General features: G+C 35.5%; 1 protein-coding gene across 1 annotated transcript in view; it reads left to right on the top strand.

The window, feature by feature from the left end:
- The window catches only part of LOC131043459 (protein NEDD1), a 106,210-nt gene that overhangs the window by 46,416 nt on the left and 38,082 nt on the right, over positions 1 to 21,712 (top strand). Inside the window, exons 3-4 of the mRNA XM_057976658.2 lie at positions 8,077 to 8,337; positions 8,504 to 8,608. Of these exons, the coding sequence (XP_057832641.2) occupies positions 8,077 to 8,337; positions 8,504 to 8,608 (366 nt within the window). The remainder of the gene's footprint in view (positions 1 to 8,076; positions 8,338 to 8,503; positions 8,609 to 21,712) is intronic.

Below are 21,712 nucleotides of genomic sequence, written 5' to 3'. Positions count from 1 at the left end.
CACTGGATGTCACGTAGTGATTAGAAGACATGGATTCATCAGTCCCCATGATATCATATGTGAGGGTGATATTCCTTGCTTTGAGCTCTTTTGTTCTTTGAGCTGCCCACCATTTGGAGTATTCGATCACATGCCTCATTAGATCTCCCAGGTCAGATCTTTCAGAATCTATCCAATCAACTAGAGCAAGAGGCTCGTTTTTCAAATTAGCAAAATGTGGTTGTTCATATTCATTTCCTTCCTCAAGTTGGTTTGCCACTCGGAAGACTTCAGATGCCCTGATCAAGTTCAATTGGATTCTAGACTAGTATCTCTTTCTTATCTCGAAGTTATCAGTGGCGTTGGTCCAATAGTCCTTGAGGTCCAACCTGTGCTCAAACTTCTATCCATTAACCATTCCCATCCGATGAAAAGGATCAAAATGACTCCTTGCTTGATATTGAAAGAATGGGTACCATTGAATTTCCTTATCGGCATGTGTGGCAACTTGGGTTAATGGATAGGTCTCCAACCCTTTTCCGATATTGAGAGGAAAAGATGCCCCTGTCTTTTGCTTTCCTCTTTGCACTGTCATAAAGTTTTCCAATTGTCTTACTACCTCAAGTAGTACCATTTTGTTTGTAGGAAACATGGGCAATTTGTACGGGGGTCCAAAGAATCCTTGGATCCTCAAGTAGGTGAACGTGGGATATTGGATATACCAATGCCCAAACTTGCTGATCAAATCTTTTGACTCATGAGAGAGTCGCTGATGAAGGCCTCCCTGAAGAGTTCTTGTGATATGCATAAGGAATGCATCATTGACCCATTTTAAATGAAATTTCTCCTCCAGGTGCAATTGTGGGTTGCAGTCATAAACAACAAATTGGTTGTCCTTGTTTCCTATTGCTCCTTTGCACACTAGGCCTCTGTATCTATATGTTCTGGCCAAGGAATAGATCAAGTAGGAACTCATGTAAAATGTTCTATTCTTCTCCAGGTTCCTAAGTTGATCATCAAAATTATCACTGATGATCCTAGCCCAGTTGATCATCTTCACGCCAACTGTAATTGCATTTATACAGTAGTACATCTACGGCTCGACAAGAGCACCTTGCTGGCTGCCCATAGCTCTATTTAGCAAGACGATGAGGTCTCCATAGTCCTCTTTGAAATAAGGCCTGAGAAGGGTTTTAGGCATATTTGAAATACTTTTCTAGGCTTCTCCAACCATGAATGGTTGATGTTAGCCTCATACTCCTCCGTATTATCCTTGTATAGCTAGGTTGCTTCATCCCTGGTCATATAGACCGTGTTGTGGTATTCAGGGATGCTAAGGCCTCTTTGATTGTGGATTATAATGTTTGAAGCATTCTGCAATCAATTTAGTACATTGAACTGCTGGAAGGAAACCAGCATCCTGCACTATCCCATTTCGCATAATTTTCCGTGCAATTGGATTGGGTAACTGTGTATCCGTGCCGTGCATTCTCTTTTTGAACTCTCGAAGATTGATGTGCTCAAGGTTGGTATCTCCAACTTGCTTCCATTTGGAGTTAATCTTTGATTCCGGAGGGGAATCCTTATCAACTTGAAACTTCATCTGGACTTTGCGTGATGGTCCAACTTTCGAGGTCATCCAAATCTGCAAAGATTGAACAAAATTAAGTTAAAATCTACGTTTTAAGTCTGAATTTAAAGTTTTAGCAGCTAAGTGTATTATGATTTTTACTCTTTTTTTCCAACACTTAGCATTAAAGGGGTGTTTCAACACTTAGGTATTCTTGAAAATTTCAGAAAAACCCTTGAATATGACCAAACTTAGGAACTTGCATGTTTGATTTTAATCAAAATCAGAACTGAGAATAAACTAAGTCTAAGAAATTCGTTAAAGTGTGCATCAATACTGGTTTATAGGGCAGAAAATTCAGAAAGAATATAAGGAGAAAATGTTGTATTAGTTCTTTCTCTTGAAAAACCTTGAAAAATCAGGTTAGGAAACCTAATATCCTGCCTATGAAACCAAATTCACCTTCAAAAGAATGAGAAAAAAGAGAGGAATGCTGTTCGTGATGGAAAATCAGAGGTTGTGCTTCAAAATGCTATGAAATTACTCTTTGAAACAGTCAAAATCCTTCTCCAAACTGTGTATAAATCCTTGAAATCTCGCTGGAAACCTTAAAACCTGCACAAAACCTCTCTCAAAACCTTCTAAACTTGCTCTCTCAAGTTCGAACTTCTTATGAAAGAATGAGAGAATGAATTGGTATCTGTATAAAATCTTTATGAAGTTCGAATTTTCATTTAGAAACATAGCTTGTCTTCTTTGATTTGTTTCTAATTCCTCTTTAGTCTTCGAATTTGCAAAAGAAAGCTTCTATTTTAATTTTCAGTTGAGTGAAAATCCTTTTGGCAAGTTCAATTTATGAATTTCTGTCCAAGAGGAAGTTTCTAATTTGATTCTAAGTTGATGAATCAAACTTAATCTTCAAACTTCCATTTTGAAAAACTTTCCAAAATTGCACTTAGTTCGAACTTGGACCAAAAAAATCTTGTTGACAGCCATGGGAATATTTTCCAACTCCCAATTTACCAAGTTTCTCATGAAAGCGAACTTAATGAATTTGTTTCCATTTTGCAGTTGTAGGGCGGACTTGGCTAGACTTGTGCATCATTCACTATGGTGGACTTCATGGGATTTGTGCTTCATGTTTGTTGTGTTAGGCGGACTTCTTTCATTTTATGCATTCGGTCTTTGTAGGAGGGTGGACTTGGTGTGCTTGTGCACCATTCACTTGCTTCTTACCTCACTTTAGGGCAGACTTGCTCATGTCTTTGCACCCTTTTACCTTACACTTGGTGGACTTCTTCAATATTGTGCACTCCATTTCCAACAGACTTTATTCATTCTTTGCACTACATAAGCTGAACTTGAGGGGAGTTGTGCACCATAGGCAAGCGGACTTCATGGGACTTGTGCACCTTCTCCATGGGCGGGGTTCATCAGCTTCATTCCCTCTTCATGCCATCAAGGCGGATTTAGACATGCTCTTGCTCTTACCACATGGGCGGACTTCATGACTTCCTTGCACCAAGGTGAGGGCGGAGTTGCTTGATATATTGACCATGCTCACACATCTCTAGGTGGATTTCATTGTTTCCTTGACCAACTCAAGGCGGACTTGGAGAGATCTCTTCTTCTTGCATACATCATAAGGGCGGACTTGATCAAACTCATGACCCCATGAACCTCCTTGCTGGGCAGACTTGAAGACATTTGATCTCCATGATAACCAGATTCAAATTCTTCATAACTTATGCGTTTAAACTCAGATCTTTTTGAAATTTGAAATTCATACACCATTCATCCTTCGAATTCCTTTGGATCCCTAAAATCTAGGAACTTAGCTTTTTCGGGCAAAACTTGAATTTTGAGAAGAATTCTCGATTATTTTCAATATAACTTTGAGCCAACAGTGCTAACCCTAGATTCCCTTTCCAAAAATAGAAAAAGCAAGCATCTCAAAAAAAAATAGGAAAAACTTTCTAAAAATAGCCATTTCGGGGATTGTGTTTAAAGTGCCAAAAACAAAACTTCCTAAAAAATAGGAAAAAGCAAAAAGCAAAACTTTCCAAAAATAGAAAGTTGTCCAAATTTACTCAAATCAATTGCAATTTTGTCCTTAAGCCTTTCTAGGCACCTTGATGGTGTCTAGACTCTGTTCCGACCATGGTTTGCACAAATTGACTTATGACTTTCAAAACTTAGACCATTCAAAATTGACAAAATTGGTGCCGAGAGGTCACAAGGCTCTAACAAAAACCCTAGAAAGCAAGAAACAAGGAGGGTCCCCATTCTCAATGGGGCGATGTGTGTGAAAAGGTCACAATAGGCATCAACCTCCAAATGAACAAAAAATTCTTCTTCTCGAATATTGCTTCTTCAAAGTATGATAATCATGTGATTCTCCTTCATAAAATCTGCTTCAAAATGGGAGTGATATTTCATTAATTGCTTGAACCACTTTCGAACCTCTATCCCATCTTCCTTTCATACCACTCCATTATGCCTCTTCACCCAAGAGAGTTGACACTTCAAAGTTGTCGGCCACAATTGAAAATAATAAATTTATTTTAATTTCCCAAGATAGGCAACCTCATTAAGAGGGTTGGCCCAAATCAAAGAGATACCCATAATATTTAATGAAATTTTCCACAAGGAAGTCGTCCATCATTTAAAAAAAATAATTCTCAATAATTTCTACGAGGGTCGGCCATTCTTTTATTGATTCCAACACAGCCTTGATTAAGTTAAAGTCTCTTTCTAAGAAGATTTTTGGCCATAAATATGTTGCAGTGTTTGGCATATGATCTCCTTTTGTAACAACTATATGTTCTACTCTCTTTTGACATCAATGACAACAATATTTCCTACAACATTTATTAACTAAAAAATAACAACTGCTCTGTAACTCAGCTTTCTCCTTAGGTAGTATCTCGTAAAGTGTTTTCCTCTCTTCTTGATGCTGACATTCAAAAATAATGAGGTCTTGATCAAGGAATAAATTATTTGGATTCCTACTAACTTTTCATACTTCAAACATGGATTGATGGAGGAAAAATGTGAGTGATAGACCTATGATCTATAAATGGCATTGCTGTACCATGATAGAGTTAAAGATGCAGACAAGCATTTGAATGTTTGTGACATTGTTTGTAATTTGAATGTGGAATTGATCCAATTCAGAGGTTACAGGAAATTGCATCAATCCTGCAAGGATGCACTTTAGATTGGTACCTCAAGTATGATAAAGGCGCCAAAGTTGAGTCTTGACTTCAAGGTGGTGATTAAAGTATTCCTGTAGAAGCTGTATCCTAAGTTGGAGTAATAAAGCTTTGCAGATCTGAAGTATATTCATCAGTGCATAGGAGAGAAATTCATACAGTATGACTAGAGATTCAGGGAACAAATTCTTCTATAAGATTGGAGATGTCCAGTACAGATTTGTTTTCATTGGTTGTCTAATGTTCCTCATTAAAGAGATGGTGTTTGACAGTGAAAAGAACCCAGAACAGATAAGATTCACAACAGGGAAAAATACAGAATAAAGAGGAATTTTATACAAAAGTCGTAATCAAGTTTCATCCATATTTCTTTGGTTCATATGGATTTAGATAGATCTGAGATGATATGCAGGCCTTTCTTTGAAACAATACTTGATGTATGCCCTTACTATGGAGTAGAGCCCATTTAAGCAATTGTTTAATTTGATGACATCCTTAGCCTGGATTTGCAAAATTTCAAGATCAATATGAATGCAAGATTAATAGTAATTTACATTTGTACGCTGCTACATTTGTTTTGAACTTATATACTACAGTTTGCTTTGTGCTTTATTGGTTGGATTTAATCTTTGGTTTTAAAATTATGTATTGATTATTTTTAATGGATCACATGTATTATCAATTTTCTTGCAGTTTCTCCATCATTATTTGTTGAAACTTCAATTTTAGAAGTGGAATCCTGTCAACCCTTTTGCACAATATCTGGATGTTTTCCATTTCAGAATTGTCCTCTTTAATAAACCCAATTTTAACATAGGCAATCTTCTCATTGTGTTGTCGAGGAAAAAGCATTTCAAATTTCTCCATAATTGATTTCTCCAGTCTCTTAACTCCCCTCATTGTCAATGGTGCCTCTTTCTAGCTCTAGTATTGTGTTCAAGGGAGTCCTGAATAATTTTGAGCTCATATATCTTCGTGGCAAGTCCACTGGAGGTTCAGTCAATTTCCCTATATACAGAAATCTGAGAAGAGTGCCAGGAAAATCAAATATTTTGTTTTACTGTTTTGGTTCAATAAACAACTCCTGACATATATTTCTGAGAATCTTCTCAACAAAGATAGACATAGTCTGTGGGATGTACCTAGTGAGTCTGTTTCCTGAAAGTGTCTTTGGTTAATTTTTTTTCCAGTGGGATATTAAGTTTCAATAAACAACCACCCTTTTTTTCCTCCTATACCCCTTTAATTGTCAAAAGGTCCATATTTTACTCCTGGTGTAGATGGGTTGGCAAGTTCGAGTTTACTATATAGCTTGGTCATGAGTCAAAACCCAGGAGTGCAAAATTTGAATAACATATTAGATAAATGGGAAACAATCTGCTTTTGGGCTTCCACAATTATAGTCTTATATGCCAAATCAGTGTCTTGCTTGGGGAGCTAAAAACTATCCCCCTGAATTGTTAGCTGGACAGGCAGTATAGTGCTAAAGTGTCTCTGTCTGCTTTGGGTGACCGATTTGTGCTCAGGTGGCTTGTGGTATTAACATCCAATGGAAGTCTTCCTCCTTTTAGGCATTTTATAACAAATGAAGCCTTATGTGCTGCTGTTGTGCTTTTATCTTGATGAAGATATGCTAAGAAAAGAAATGAAGCCTTATGTGCTGCTGCTGTTGTACTGCCATTTTATATTTTTATAGTGCACCAATATGTGTATTTTGACATTTTGCATGGTAACAAAATGATGGTTTGTATTTTTTTCGTGAGATATTAACCTTTTCAACATGGCAAAAGTCATTATATCAATTGGTCCTATCTGTTATAAATCCTAAAAAATAATGTTCTGGTAAAAGAGCAGAGTGAAATAAAATATTAGCTATAAAATATTATAACTTTTACCAAACTAAAGGTTCACCAGACTGAAGAAACACACACACTATAGTGAGAGGGGGGGTGAATCAGTATAAGACCAAATTTTCATTTATTTAAAACTTTAGCAACTATAATGAAATAATTGAGAGCATCCACAGAAATAAGAGACTCGAGATTTTACATGGAAACCCTTTCGGGAGAAATCATGATGAATAACTGCTTGGATCTACTGTCCAAATCCAGCCTCAACAAAATGAAATCTTCTTTACAATAATTTGTAGGCACCAACCCATAGGAGACACCAATGCCCTACAATTGGACACCAATCTAGCAAGAAAAACCAATCTCTTTTCAAAGAGAGGCGCCAACTTCCCAATCTCATGGAATAGATGGCACTGACCTTCAAAATACAACATAACAATTTGTTTTTGACTTCTTCTTGGATCTGCCCTAAATCACCTTCAAAAATCTGCTCACTACTCCACTAAGATCAGCCTTAAAACTCTGCTCTTAAATCTGCAATATATCTTCACACAGATCTGCAACATGATCTTCAATAATTGCTCATAAATCTGCAATATCTTCACACAAATCTGCACACCTGCAATAAAATTCTTTAACGCATCTTGCATAAGTTCACTCCAATGTCTTCCACAAAGATGAGGTCATATAGTCGTTTATTCTGCTCAAACATTCCTTGCAAATTTGCTCAAATAGTCTTTTATTTCTGCTCTTCATACACAAAGATATTATTGAATTGCTTGTTGGGCAATAATCTTCAAGTGTCTTCTATTTATACCCTCCATGGTGCACCTTTTCACCAAAAGATATGCTTCTCCAAGGTGGTCGGCCAAGAGGCATGAATATTATTGTTTTATCGTTTTTAATTGCATTGCCCAAGGTGGGCGCTTGCTCCAAGGAGGTCGGCCAAGAAAGACTTTTTTTAATTTAATTTAAATGCAACCCTACTTGGGGCACACCTCTTCAAGGGGTTGTCCCTCATTAGCACAATATTAAATACAAGTTTTTTGTTCCCATAAATGGTTCAGCCCAAGTGGGAGGTCAGCCACAATAGTAAATAATTATTTTGCAACTTTGAACTCAACAATTTAACACCTCCTTGCTTGAAGACAAATCAATCATAGTGCCATAAATTCGGCACAAGTTCTCCAATCATTTCGCCACATATTTGCCCTTTGACATCAATGACAATAATCCAATGCAGACTTAATGCTTGTCATAAAGCTGGAAATTCATATTGCATTCCAGTTTTCACTAAAACAAGCTCTTCAAGCTTAATGGAAGTTACTATTTCCTTACCTTATCATGCTAAAGCATTTCACTTACATTTATACTAACCAAGGATTTATTATGGCAAAAATAAATTCTTATTTGGAAGTTGATGTTGCAGTGCACCATATAATGTTTGTATGTGCTTTTGCAGGAGTCAATTTTGGCCATTTGCTTCAGCAGCAAGGGTTCCAGATACCTATGCTCAGGTGGTACAGGGAAAGTTGTTAGGATCTGGGATTTGCAACGGAGGAGATGCATCAAATGGTTGAAAGGGCACACAGACACAATTACAGGAGTGATGTATAATTGCAAAGATGAGCATTTAGCATCCATCAGTCTTAAAGGGGATCTAATTCTTCATAATCTTGCTTCTGGGGCAAGGGCTGCAGAATTGAAGGATCCACATGAGCAGGTGCATTTAGTCTCTTATGTGGAACAACTTATTATTAGTTAATGCATCTATTGTATTTTGTTGTTTTAAGTTTATGTTAATACATAGTTTGTTGTTTATGAAGAGCATAGTTTGCAGTAAGATGTTTTACATGTCTGTTATATAAGTCATGGATTTCCCATAACAGGTCCTTAGAGTGCTGGATTACTCTCGATCAAGCAGACATATCTTGGCAACTGCAGGGGATGATGGTTCAGTACATATCTGGGATACTATTAGTCGTTCTCCTAAGGTAGCTGCATAATCTGCCTTGTAAACTAGTTGAATTCTTTTTTGGCCAGAGTTACTGCTAAAAAAACTAGCTGAGGGTTTTATAGAGTATGATTAATCTATTGGAATTTTTAATTTTCATCGGGTCTTCAATAAATGTTGCAATGGTTGGCTATACTTGTTATTGGCAATGCCTTGAGTTATGACAAGACCTTCATAACTGATCTGAACATTTTATTATTCTTCTATATGATAGTTTCCTTTCTGTACATTAAGCTATGGTACCATTGCCATTATTGAAGCAAAAGGGTTCAACATGAGGTATGCTTAGAGTATGCAGTGCAATAATGCAAACATGGATATTTTTACGAATTTTCTGTTTCATCTTCTTCTATGACTTATCATCTGTATAACTTTTTGAGATAATTCCAAATTATAATATGTAGTCTATGTTACATTTCTGCTCTGTTGTTGGATTTATTAAGATTAGATTGAATGTTTTGTGTTGCTAACTTTAAATTTTAAATGCCACTCTTTTCATCAAGATTGTTGTATAAGAATGAGGATGACTTTTTATTTCTTCTGAATATACTGATAAAAATAGTAACCACTTTTTTCACATATTAGTTTGAATGTTTGAAGAGTATAGTGCATTGATGAGAGTTCTCAATTCACAAACTCTTTTTTTTATTTTTTAATTCAACGTTTTGTAAGCCATTCTTAGCATTCACATTTTGTCCAAAACACGAAGACTGATTGGAATATTAGTGCAGCTGGCTGTATAATTTTGTGTGAGATGTGGCACTTTTAGGTGCTATGAATACAGACAAAAATAGTAATCACTTTCTTCAGATAATTTGTTTGTACTTTGTCCTTTAGGAGAATGCTTTTATATAGATTAGAATTCTATTCACAAAATGGATTATTTATTCAGGCTTTTGCGAGCCACTCAATTGGCATTTGCATTCTGTTGAAAACAATAAGATTGTGATTCAAGTATTAGTGCAACCACCAGTATTATTTTGTATGAGATGCGATGGTTTCAGATGCCATGATGCCAGGTATTTATTTTCTTCATGCTTTAACATTCTTGAGATCATCTCTTCTACAAGTTGGGCAATAGCATGCCTCGACATTATAGTAGAAGGCATAGATATCTAACTACTTAATGCAAGAGCTTTCAATGTTGCAAAATATTACCTGGTTTTCAGCATCATTTTATCATGTTGGTACTGAAATTGCACCTTCTAACGCTGATGTTAAAAACATAGTACTTCTAGCTGAGTTTTATAAGGAAAGAAAGGAAGAGATTGCATTAATTCCCACAAAGGACCAAGGTTAAAGGGACTGGAACAGTTATGATAGCAAAGAACTAGGGTAAAATGGGTCGTAGATTCAAAGCAATTACATTAAAGCCAAAAAAAAACAGGAAAACCAATAAAATAGACTAAACAAGGGTTATTCCACAAAATAGTGTAAATGTAATTAAGACTGAGAGGGGAATACCTTGCAAAGTAGAGGAAGTAGAGGAAGGCCACCCAAGCAAGGAATGAACAACCTTAGGTACAAGCAATCCGGGATGTGTTGGAAGAGCCTACAATATTATCATCAATCGTTGTAGGAGCACTAATGTAAAGTTTGAGAATATTTGCTAGGGCTAAGGGGGATGTGCCGGACAATCCTAACTAGTAGCCTACATGGAACCTCTCTTAACACTTAAAGCCAAAGGATTACTTGTTGTAAAGAAGAAAGTAATAATATGAGCTTACCCCCTTGAGATCTCTTGTGAGAGGGTTGTCAGAGGGTCCTTGGTGTTGAGGAGTCTTAGTCATTGTAGGTTGCAAGGAAGAACAACGTCTCCCTAATTTGCCTCCCATCTATATGTGACCAAATAGTTCCAAAACACACTTAATGCCTCTAATATTTGTGATGGGGTGGAAGAAGGAAGTAATCAATTTGGTAGATCTTGGACCACCGTAGAGAGATATATGCCCAAAAGTGGCAACGATGATCTTGGGGTATATCTTGAAGCTTTTGTTGTTATCTAAATGCAATTGTATGCCTATATTAGTCATCTTGTAGGTATGCGCTATTCTCTTAGTTACATCTTGAACTAAAGATTGTATCCCAAAATTTTGCTTTGAAACCAAATGTAATGTCCCTACTGATTAGAGATCATTAACCTGCAAAACAGATTGTTAGAACACAACAAACATATATATATATATAAGTAATCTAAATTGCAATCTAACTTTAATACTTAATTAACATAATCATAATTTTCATCTAATAAAAAGGATACGAATGCCATATGAAAGTATGTCTTTAGGCGGCCGTGAAGCTCGCCTTCTTGGAACCCCTTGGTTCCAAGCCCTTCAGGAAATCGAAGTTGAGTTCGAATCCTCTCTTGGGTGTAACCTCCAAGCCCTTCAAGGAAGACCCTTGTCTATTCCTTGCCTTGGGTGATGCCTCCATCATCCAAGTCCTCAGAGGGGACCGGCCAGATCCGTCTCTTCTTGGTGAACTTAGTCAACCAAGCCATACATATGCATATAGGTATTCAGTATATATACTGCCCTAGGGATTATCATAATCCCTTCCTTAGACTAAGGGAGTTTCCTCCCTATAGCCTCCAACATGTGATTACATTTATAATACATTTTTGCATTTGATTACTATTTTCCATTCCATAATCCACATTTACAAATTCCTGATTTAACATGTATTCCCTAACATATATTCATAAAGTGTTTATTAATCAATATTCACATTGATCTCTTCAACATATATCTCTACTATTCATTGATATGTATTTATTACTTATGTTCATACATATTCATTAACACCTAAGAACCATTCGTTAACATATATATTAAAATGTTCGTTACTTATATTCCTCAACATATGTATTAAAATGTTCATTATTAATATTCTTTAATATATATATTAAAATTTTCATTATTAATATTCATTAATATATATATATTAAAATATTCATTAATATATGTGTTAAAACATTTATTAATAATGTTTATTAATATATATATTCTAATATTCATTATTAATATTCATTAATATATATATTAAAATATTTATTATTGATATTCATTAATATATATATTAGAATATTTATTGACTATATTCCCTTATATATACATTGTGACATCCTTACTTATCTGCACCCGCAGTAGTAAATTCTGGTCTGCAGTTCCTTGTTGCTGTTCACAGTGTTCCTTACACCTTCCCCCCTTTTCCAAATGGATGGGATGTCTTTATATATGGTGGGATAGAATGTTCTAAGAGACACGTCTCTTGTCTCTTGGCAATTGTTGATCATTGCCCCCCCCTTCAACATTGCCTTATCTATCCTTAATTGCTCATTGGAAGACAAATCAATCATCAAACGATCGTTGCCATAAGATATCAAAAAGAATACCAACAACCTTCCAATACCTCCAACAAGTACGGACTGAAGGGAGATCTAATATCCACACCTCATTATCGCTATCAGAGAGAACATTAATTACCATCCTATAAGAGGGAGTTCGAATAAACAATACCGATGAAGGGAACTGAGCATTTCATTTGTTAATTATTTACAATACGATTTTATCAACTCTGATCAAACAATGATTAAATAATAACTGACAAATGATCATCGATTAGTAGCTTGTGGTAAGGGTGCAATGGATGTAAGAGCTATTATTATGATTACCTCTTCATTGGCTATGTCTTTGCCTTAACAGATCGGCTAGTATTAAGTCTGTAATATAATCGCATCCTTTCATGTATTGATAAACCGTGGGTGTGTGTTAATCATTTTATCACACCATTCCATTATTAAACTTATCGGGCTTGCCCCTTGATGTTTGACTAGTCTAAATAATCGCTGTAATATCTTTACTATAATAAGTTGCTGACGTGCCCTTTTAAACTGCTACGTGCAAACACATGGATCGTTGTTCTTAATCGCTGAGTTTTATTAATGTTTGATCTTAATCATTGGTACTCTATAAACTTAATGTTATACTTATAATATCTATTAGTTGAAAGAGATGAAAAATCAGTAGTTAAAACTATTTAATTTGTATTAGTTTTATCAACTTTTACATTACTGAATATCACTGTCTATTATGAGGGAACAATCTCTGACAACAACAGCAGTTTATTTATATTTGATTTAATAATAATCTTTATTAACCATAGAGTCATCTTTAATGAGACTATCGTAATTGTTTTCTTCTTCCTATGTCTTTGTATGAGTTCCTTGATGTCTTATATTATATATAAAGGAGTTTTCTTTTAGTTGTTCGGTTCTAGAGACGTTGCACTTGTTTATGGTTAAGAATAAATTTATGATTATAATTTATAATATATAAATTATGTTTATAATATAATATTAATTTATTTTTTATTTGAATATTTTCGGAATATTATTAGATATTAAATAAATAACATATTCAATAAAAATTCAAATAGTAATTAATTGTTATTATTATATTAATTAATAATAATAATTACTTCATTTAGGATATATATAACGATCAAGGAGGGGGCATGACACCAAATATTGAATGCTGACTACACTCTTGTAGTAAGCACAAGTTTCTAATTTTGATAAATGTCTTAATCAATAAGAGCTTTAAGTGCTTCCACAACTGTGTGAAGGCCAAGTTGCCAACTCGTTGTTATTGAATGGTTACTATTGATGTAAAGCACATATAGGATCATGATGGATTGAGATTCTAGCATGTGTTGTATATTTGTTCACTATGAGATAGTTTTCCAAAGTTTGTCTTTTTATTGGAATGGAAAACCTTTGGGATTGCTTGAAACTATGTTACACCACATGGAAGGTACTTGTTTACTTTAACATTTATTTTGAAAAAAAATGTTTGAAGGTTAAGAATGGATATGTTAGGGAAAGCATGCTTTTAGATTAAGAAAGTGATTCAATCTTGTAAACTTTGGAGTTTTGGAAAGGCTTTGATGTAAAAGCTAAGTTACCAGTCCTAGTACTAGTTCAGGTTCGAGGTTTTGGCTTGTGGGTTTAGTCAATTTTTTTTTGGGGTTGGGTTCTGTTGTGACGTTTTCACACATCGCCCCATTGCAAATGGGGACCCCTGCTTTTTTTTGCTTTTTAGGGTTTGTTTTTAGGTCTTTTAGGGTTTTGTCTGTTAGCCTTTGCATTTTGAGTGTCGCCAAGGGGATCACATGGATAGCAGGTCCGGCTTGAGTGATGTCCTGATCCTGAAATTTGGCTAGGTCTGAAAGTCCCAATCCTGAAATTTGACTAAGTCTGGAAACTAAAAAACCTCAAAAAACTAGATTTTGCAATATAACTCCTGGAGGTCTGAAACCACTCTCAAACATCCTGAAAGTATATATGGAATATAACTTAAAGTATAAGTCACTTATACTTAAATGTTATATTCCATAAAAATTATCCTGATAGAGAGTTCAAAAAGTCAAATTTCGCTCCTGTCCTTCACTGAGGATCCAGAGCGAATTTCGCTCCTGACCCTCTCAGGAGGACCAAGGCGAATCGCTCCTGTCCCTCACCAAGGGTCCAGGGCGAAAAGGCTTATTGGAGTCATTCCTGACCTTGTTTGGTCAAATTGAGATATCAAAGGCATGGTGGAGGACGAAATGAATGTGATAAAGCATCCAGATTTGGTTAAAGACAATGAAATGATGGAGTTTTGCCTAGAAGGGTAATTTCGCTCCTGTCCCTCATTGAAGGACCAGAGCGATTTTCTTTATATACACATTTTTAGACCTTTCTTGGACTTGAACTCTTATTCATGGCGTGTAACAAGATGAAATCTTCCCTAGCAAAGACATTTCATGGTGAGAAGTGAAGCATTTTGGCCTAGAAGACAAAATTCGCTCCTATCCCTCACTGAAGGACTGGAGCTTGATTTTCAAATTTGCACTATTTTTGCAAGATCAAAATGATTTTATGATTTGAAGAGATCAAGAAAAACATGATTTGTGTGTTGAATATAATTTGAGTGGTCCACAAACAAGAAAATATACCAAGATGACAAAAGGCGCTCCTGTCCCTTGCTGAAGGTCTAGAGCGATTTTCCAAAAGTGCAATTTTCTTGCAAGGACAAAACAAGTTTTGTGATTGAAACGAATGAAAGAAGGCATGTTTAGCCCATTGAAGATAATTTGGAGGGCTAGCAAAGGACGGATAGACTTGAATTTGCAAAATCGCTCCTGTCCCTCTCCAAGGGACCAGGGTGAAAAACCTAATATCCACCCTTTCTCTTCAAGTTTGGACAAATCTAAGCCTTGACATAAGTTTGAAATGAGGTTTAAAATGCCTAGAGGTGGAATTGAGATGCAAAGATTACAAATTTTGATGACAATGGGGAAAAGCGCTCCTGTCCCTCACTGAAGGACCAGGGCGAAAAGCTTTGGAACACCTATTTTGCCTTGCAAAAACGAGTTAAGCATGCATAGAATGAATGAAAGGGATCATTGCTTACCCCACAACGAGAGTTGGCAATTTAAAGACAAAGGAATAAGAGCAAAAGTAAAAATCGCTCCTGTCCCTCTCCAAGGGTCTAGGGCGAAAAAGTCTTAAAGGCACGTCCCTTTTTGAGATCAAGTGGAATTAAACTCAAAACTCCAATTAAAAATGCCATTTTAAAAGCTCAGATGAAGTTTTGAACGTGGAAAATAAGGAATGCAAGGGCTAAATTAAAAGTTCGCTCCTAGCCCTCTCCAAGGGACCAGGGCGAAGTTAGTGGCATTCATTATTTTTTACCATATTTAAGCGCTAATATCCTCCAAAATTGCATTAAATGCCAAATTGCTAACTTCAAAATATTTGAAAAAGTTAAATCACATTGGCATTTAATAAATTAATTTTGAGCCTCAAAAAATCGAATTTTTATAAAGGCATTTAAAATTAATTTTTTATTAAATTAAAATTGAAAATGGAGCACTTGAGATCTTATTTTTATTTATTTTGCTAAGTCGGCCTCTCCTTTTTGCAATTTTATTTATTTTTTTAGCCTATTTTGCCAAGTCGGCTCATGGGTAAGTGGAAGGTGAGCGCTCTATATATTGGAGGTGTTTTTTCATTATCCAAATCATTCAATCATCCTTTCAAGTGCGAATTTGGAGAGCTAATTGAAGGTGCGAAATCTAGCTGGAGTGGAGCGAATTTCGACTAAGTGTGGAGACTAAGGGGGGCGAAATTCATATTGAAGGCTATTGGAGAGGCGTATTTCTTGCTAGTTTGGAGGATAATTTCCAGATTTTTTGAAGACATTTGAAGGCGAATTTCCAGATCTTGAGGAGGCTAGTGGAATTTGTTCTTTTCCAAGCTAGAGGAGGCGTAATTCATCCAAGGGAGGACTATAATCTAAGCTTGTCGATCAAAATCCGGTTTTCTTCCTTCATTTTTTCAAGGTTTTGTACTTAAATACTCAAAGGGAAGGTATGAAGAATTACTTTTTTGAAGATCTCATTCAAGACTTATTATGATCCCATTGCAATTTTGTAAAGTCAAGTCTTGAAGATCCAAATTCCATTCATGATTAATTTGAAAATGTATAATTCTTGATTTATCATGACTTTTTTCAAATTAATATCTTAAGTTTTACCTTTGAAAGGTCTTAAATTTCATACTTTAAGGTTTGATACTCAAAAGACTAACTTTAATATTTTGTGTAGGCATCAAATGGAGATCCCAGAGTTGGAAAATCAAGCCAGATCAAGGACGTTCTCCTCCAAGAAGATCAAGCAAGGACAAGGGTGACCTCCTCTAGCCTAGCATCGACAAGGACGACCTCTTCCAATCCAGCATTTCAAGGCGAGGTACATCAACATCCTGCACATCAAAGACAAAAGAAGTCAGAGCAAGGGTTCGTTGAAGAAGCAGATAGTTCCAGATGAATTAATTAAAGCTAGCTTCTCAACAACATCAAATCGAATATCTACCAAGTTACAAGTGTCAGACAAGGTGGTATCCTAGTCATCACTTCTCCAGTCGGTGTGGTCCACCTCAGCATGTCTAGATTCAATGTACCTAACTCATGGAAGGTGGCACAAACTTCGATGTACCTACCCCAGCTATCCATTGGTCGAATTTTCCATAGAAGACATGTGTACAATTAATGTAATTTTATCATTGGTCAAGCATTAAATGTTATGTAATGGTTGTAACAAACCCTAATTAGGGTTTTCATTATTGAATCTTGGCCATTGATCTCGAATTGATCTTAGCCATTGAATTGTATTGTGGGCACTATATAAGCCCCGACTCTTCATTTTGTAAAGGCAGTAAGTTAGAGAGTTAGAAGGGATTTAGTAAGTAGAGAGTAGTTAGAAGGTGATTAGCAGTTGATAGAATAGCAATTAGAGTAGAGTAGAGAGAGAAGGCAAAGATTGTTGCCAAGATGTTGTTGTAAGAGACTTGTAAAACTTCATTGAAGAAATGGTGAAATTTATGGGTCGATTCGACAATTTGCATGGTCTTTATACTTCTCATATTTGATTTCATGTTATTAGATGAGTGGAAGAAATGTGCTTGATTGATGGTGAAATTCGTATATCCATACTACTAGCAGTTTGTTGATTGCAGACTTGCCTTGTGTAGTCAACTGGAATCATTCAGCTTAAGCTTAACTTCAATTGTCACTTCTTCATTGATATGCATCAACCTGATGGTGTCTATGCCTGCAGTGATGATTTGAACATCATAAAGCTTTCCTTCGAAGATCGCACTAACCTTGTGGAGATGGTCCTGTGATGTCAAAACAAGACTTAGTTAGAATTTCATCAAAGATCATTCATTGCTCTTACATTCTTAGTGTTAGGATTAGATCCTTTCCTCGCCCTCATCTTTTTTTCTTTTTTCAAATCTAAGGCAGTAAAATCCTATGTTCCAGCAATATTCAAAGCAAATCAAAAGTTCAGTTATCAAGTGTAAGTCCCCTTGTGATTCCAGCAAATCACATCATACCACAGAGAGCTTATCCACACGTAGAGATCCTACAACGAAGAACCTTGAAGTCACCCTGATTGATCCTTGTCGCGATATCTTCAGCATTCAGAGGCTTTACTCAAGAGAGGATAAGGTACCCTTGAGTATTTTATTCTGTGTTTGATAGTGTACAAAATACACGTCAACAGGTTCATTTTGGGTTTGTCGATCCAAAATCTATCTATCTATCTATCAATCTATCTATCTATCTATCTATCTATATGTATGTATGTATAATAATTAATTTATTAATATATATTATTAATAAATAAATATAGTATTATTAAATTATTAATATAAGTATAATATATGAAATATGTAAATATAGTATATATTAATATTAATAATATATTAGTATATTAATAAATTAATTATTAATATAAAAAAATATCAATATTAATATATGTGTGTGGCTGGATACAACAATTCTCTTTATCTGTGTGTCAATATATTTAAGATGATTTTAATATTAAAACTTATATAAATTTCCATAATTTTAAAATAGTAAAATATTTTCACATTTACATTTAAAATAATAAATAATAGCTAAACATTTAAATGTAAATATTTATCTGCATGAAAGGAAAGTTCATTGGGTTATGTATGTTCATCTGCATGAAAGGAAAGTGTTGGAATTGATCAGGAACCAACATGGGGAAATAAGGATGGAGTGCTTTTGAACATATGCTTTGCATAGCTTATGGGGAAACAAACTAATTATAGCACAGCGCCACCCGACACCTTTTGATTACCCCACGCGACGATTTTTCACTAGCAGGTGGACACGTGGCCGCAATTGATTTGTCCATGTAGCGCCCAGTTGGCGCTTATTCAGCAAGCCACACAGACGTACGGCTGCCATGTCAGCATCCAGTCAACGCCCAGTCATTTGACACGTCACCTGCACAGTCAACAACCATGTTATCGACCGTATGCTCAGCAAGAAGACACGTCAACAAGTTCGTACTGTACGGACCCAATCAGATTCTACCACGTGATCTGCTGACATCATCCTCTGCACTTGTTAACGTCATCATTCGTACGATTAGCCAAAAGGGGCACGACGGTTTTGTGATAGTCATACGACCGTCAAATTTAACCCAGTGGTTTGCTGACGTCATCATTTTTTGAAATTTTTGAAGACCCCTCTCCGTTGAGTAGTTTTGATTTTTGGCTCAACTTTGAAGGTCTATATCTTGCTCATTTTGGCTCCTTTTTGAGTGCAATTTTTTGTGTACTTTCACGTGGTGGTATTATTTTTTGATTTGGGTTGACAAATTTTTCAGAATATTCAGTTTTTGGTGACTGTAATAACCCACCATATTTAACCCAACAAAATTTGACCATTTTTTTTTTTGTTAAATTTAATCATTTGTATTTGATTCAATCGCATACTCTGGGCATCCATCCATTTGGATTAGGCATTCATCCATACGGGATGAGCATCTAACCATACGGGTTAGGCACTTGTCCATACGGGACATAAGATTTCATCTATCCAATACGGGATAGGCATCTACCCATACGGGGTAGGCATCTATCCAAATCGGGATAGGCATCTACCCATGCGGGGTAGGCATCTATCCAATCAGGATAGGAGGTGCTCTGGCCAGAGACTTAGACTCATCGGGACCATTCGGGTCCTGAGCCACTCGCTAAGTACTACACTCTTCTAACAAAAGTGCACCGAGGTCGCCGTCCTTAGGAGTAATTGAATAACATAATACAAGCTTGAATTCCGCCTCGGAATTTGGCTTAAAGCCTCGGGAAGTCAAGCGAATCCATACGAGATTCCTTCCGAGTATGCATTGAATTACCTTTTTCCAATTTTAATTATCTTATCTTTCAAAATAGGATTCTTACTCAATCTTTCTTTTACCAAGCCTAGACCCCACCCACGAACACCTGAGTACGAGGGACAACTCCATCCCAAGACTGCCTACATACCCGCTTCGGCACGGGATCAAGGCGTAAAGTATGTAGTTCTATTTTCTACTCTATGGTTTGATGTAAACTGATTAGTGGGTACGCAACCCTTTCTAGGGTCAATGTCCCAGATAGTTTCTCTGCGGTTGCTACCCACGATGGTAGCGCTTAAGCAAAAGCTCAAGATGGCCTATTGCTTGTGGCCTAAAACAACTAGATCCTAATTCTTATCATGAGCGTCACCCTTGACCAATTGCCAATCGACAATAATTCTTCGAGATTAAATCGGTTTTATAAAAGCATTTCACTCATCATCCCTATAGGGGTTTACTATATTTTAATTCAGCGAATGAAAGATTGTTTTAGAATTATCTTATTAAATTATCGATCCAAGGGGGATTACCCGCCCCTTGGATTTAACTTCCAAGTGTCCCTTATTACTCACCGACAATTTATAGGGACGATGCCACAGAGTTGTTGATGTAGCTTTATTAGGCGTTAAGTGCAGTAGTTCAACACGACGGCATTACCTGTAAGCGTGACCCAGAGGCACTGTATATACCGAACGCTACTAGGTTTTGGTTTTCCAACTTCCTTTATTTAATTTTTTAACTTATGATAAACATCAAGCTTGAAAAATAATTATGAATTGAACGCGTATATTTAGTCATTGCAAAGCTCAATTAATTGAAATAACTACTTGATGAATGACATGGAATAAAACCATAACTAAAATTATTTTTATTATTCAAAACTTGAATATAACTTGCATAATAATGACAGTTAGGTAACTTGCATAATAACAATTAAACGTGTAATTTGCATGAAGATGGGAACACCAATAATTGAAATCAATGTAAAGACATTTGAATGAAGTGAAGGTAGGGTAAGTTACATGCGAGAATATTGCTTATAAAACCACTAATCCCAACATAGAATTTAGCTTCAAATCATTTAATTGCTAAGTGGATCTTAAGAAGATCTAAGTATCATTTAATATAAATTTGTTAAAACTAGTTATAAATCTAATAATTACCTAAGTTTAAAAATTTTATTAACTAAGATTTATATATATACAAAAAAAGAAGGAATTAAAATAAACTAAAATTTTAAACATATATGAAAAAAAGAATTTCTTTTTAAAAGCTAACATTGCCTTCGAACTATGTTTGATTGGCATTAATAAGGGTTAATGGGAGTGGGACCCCACGGGTCCCCCCCACTACCCTGCGGAGTATTAACTCCGTCCTTCACCTGCGAGCGGGTACGCACAGGCACTATAAACATTAATCACTTCGCATAAATTTTATTAATACATAATGCATATATATATATATTTTATAGTTCATTCCAGGATATTAAATTGAATATAAAGAGAATACATAAACAGGTATGAATACATAAGAAGATATTAATGTAAGAGAGAACATCATATTAATCCCAGGGACGAAATAAAACAGAGAAATAAAAATAACCAGAGAAGTAAATTTGCTCCAGTGATGCACAGATTATCCAGAAGTAGGTAGGTGTTTAAACTGAGAAATACAAGTTAACACAGAGGGATTATATTCTATTTCTCAACCAATGTCCAGAGAGGGGGATAGAGAGTTATTTACAGGAAGATTATTTATTTTCAGATTTCACAGGGAGAGAGTTTGTTCGACTGATATTCACAGAGATTCAGCTAATATTCACAGAGAAAGTTATTCAACTCATTTAACTAATATTCACAGAGAAATTTTATTCAACTCATTTAACTAATATTCATAGAGATTCAGCTAATATTCACAGAGAAATTTTATACAACTCATTTAACTAATATTCACAGAGGTTCAATCCAATATTCACAGAGAGATTTTATTTATTCATTCACAGAGAGGGAGATTTATTTATTTTTATATTCAATATCATCTAAGAGAAAACAGAAAAGCAAAAATCTGATTTTCTACCTTTTAAATTAGATTAAATAAGATATGCAAGAGAAATCTGCATTTGTAAAAAAAAAAGAGAAGAAACTATATCACTGCATTTCTTAAAGAAAACAAAAATAGATTTTTTCCTCCCTATCTAGAAATTGAGAAATGATTTCTTCAGAATACTATATTCAACCAAAGAATCTAAAAACTATATATTTGGATAATACAAATTCCTCATATGATAAAAGGAGAGACCCTGGTTTACTGAAGCTCGAAGTTG

Source organism: Cryptomeria japonica, chromosome 11 (genome assembly GCF_030272615.1).
Source record: "Cryptomeria japonica chromosome 11, Sugi_1.0, whole genome shotgun sequence".
NCBI classification, from domain to species: Eukaryota; Viridiplantae; Streptophyta; class Pinopsida; order Cupressales; family Cupressaceae; genus Cryptomeria; species Cryptomeria japonica.
Note: the sequence above shows the minus strand (reverse complement) of the source record. Positions and strands in the feature narration are given on the sequence as shown.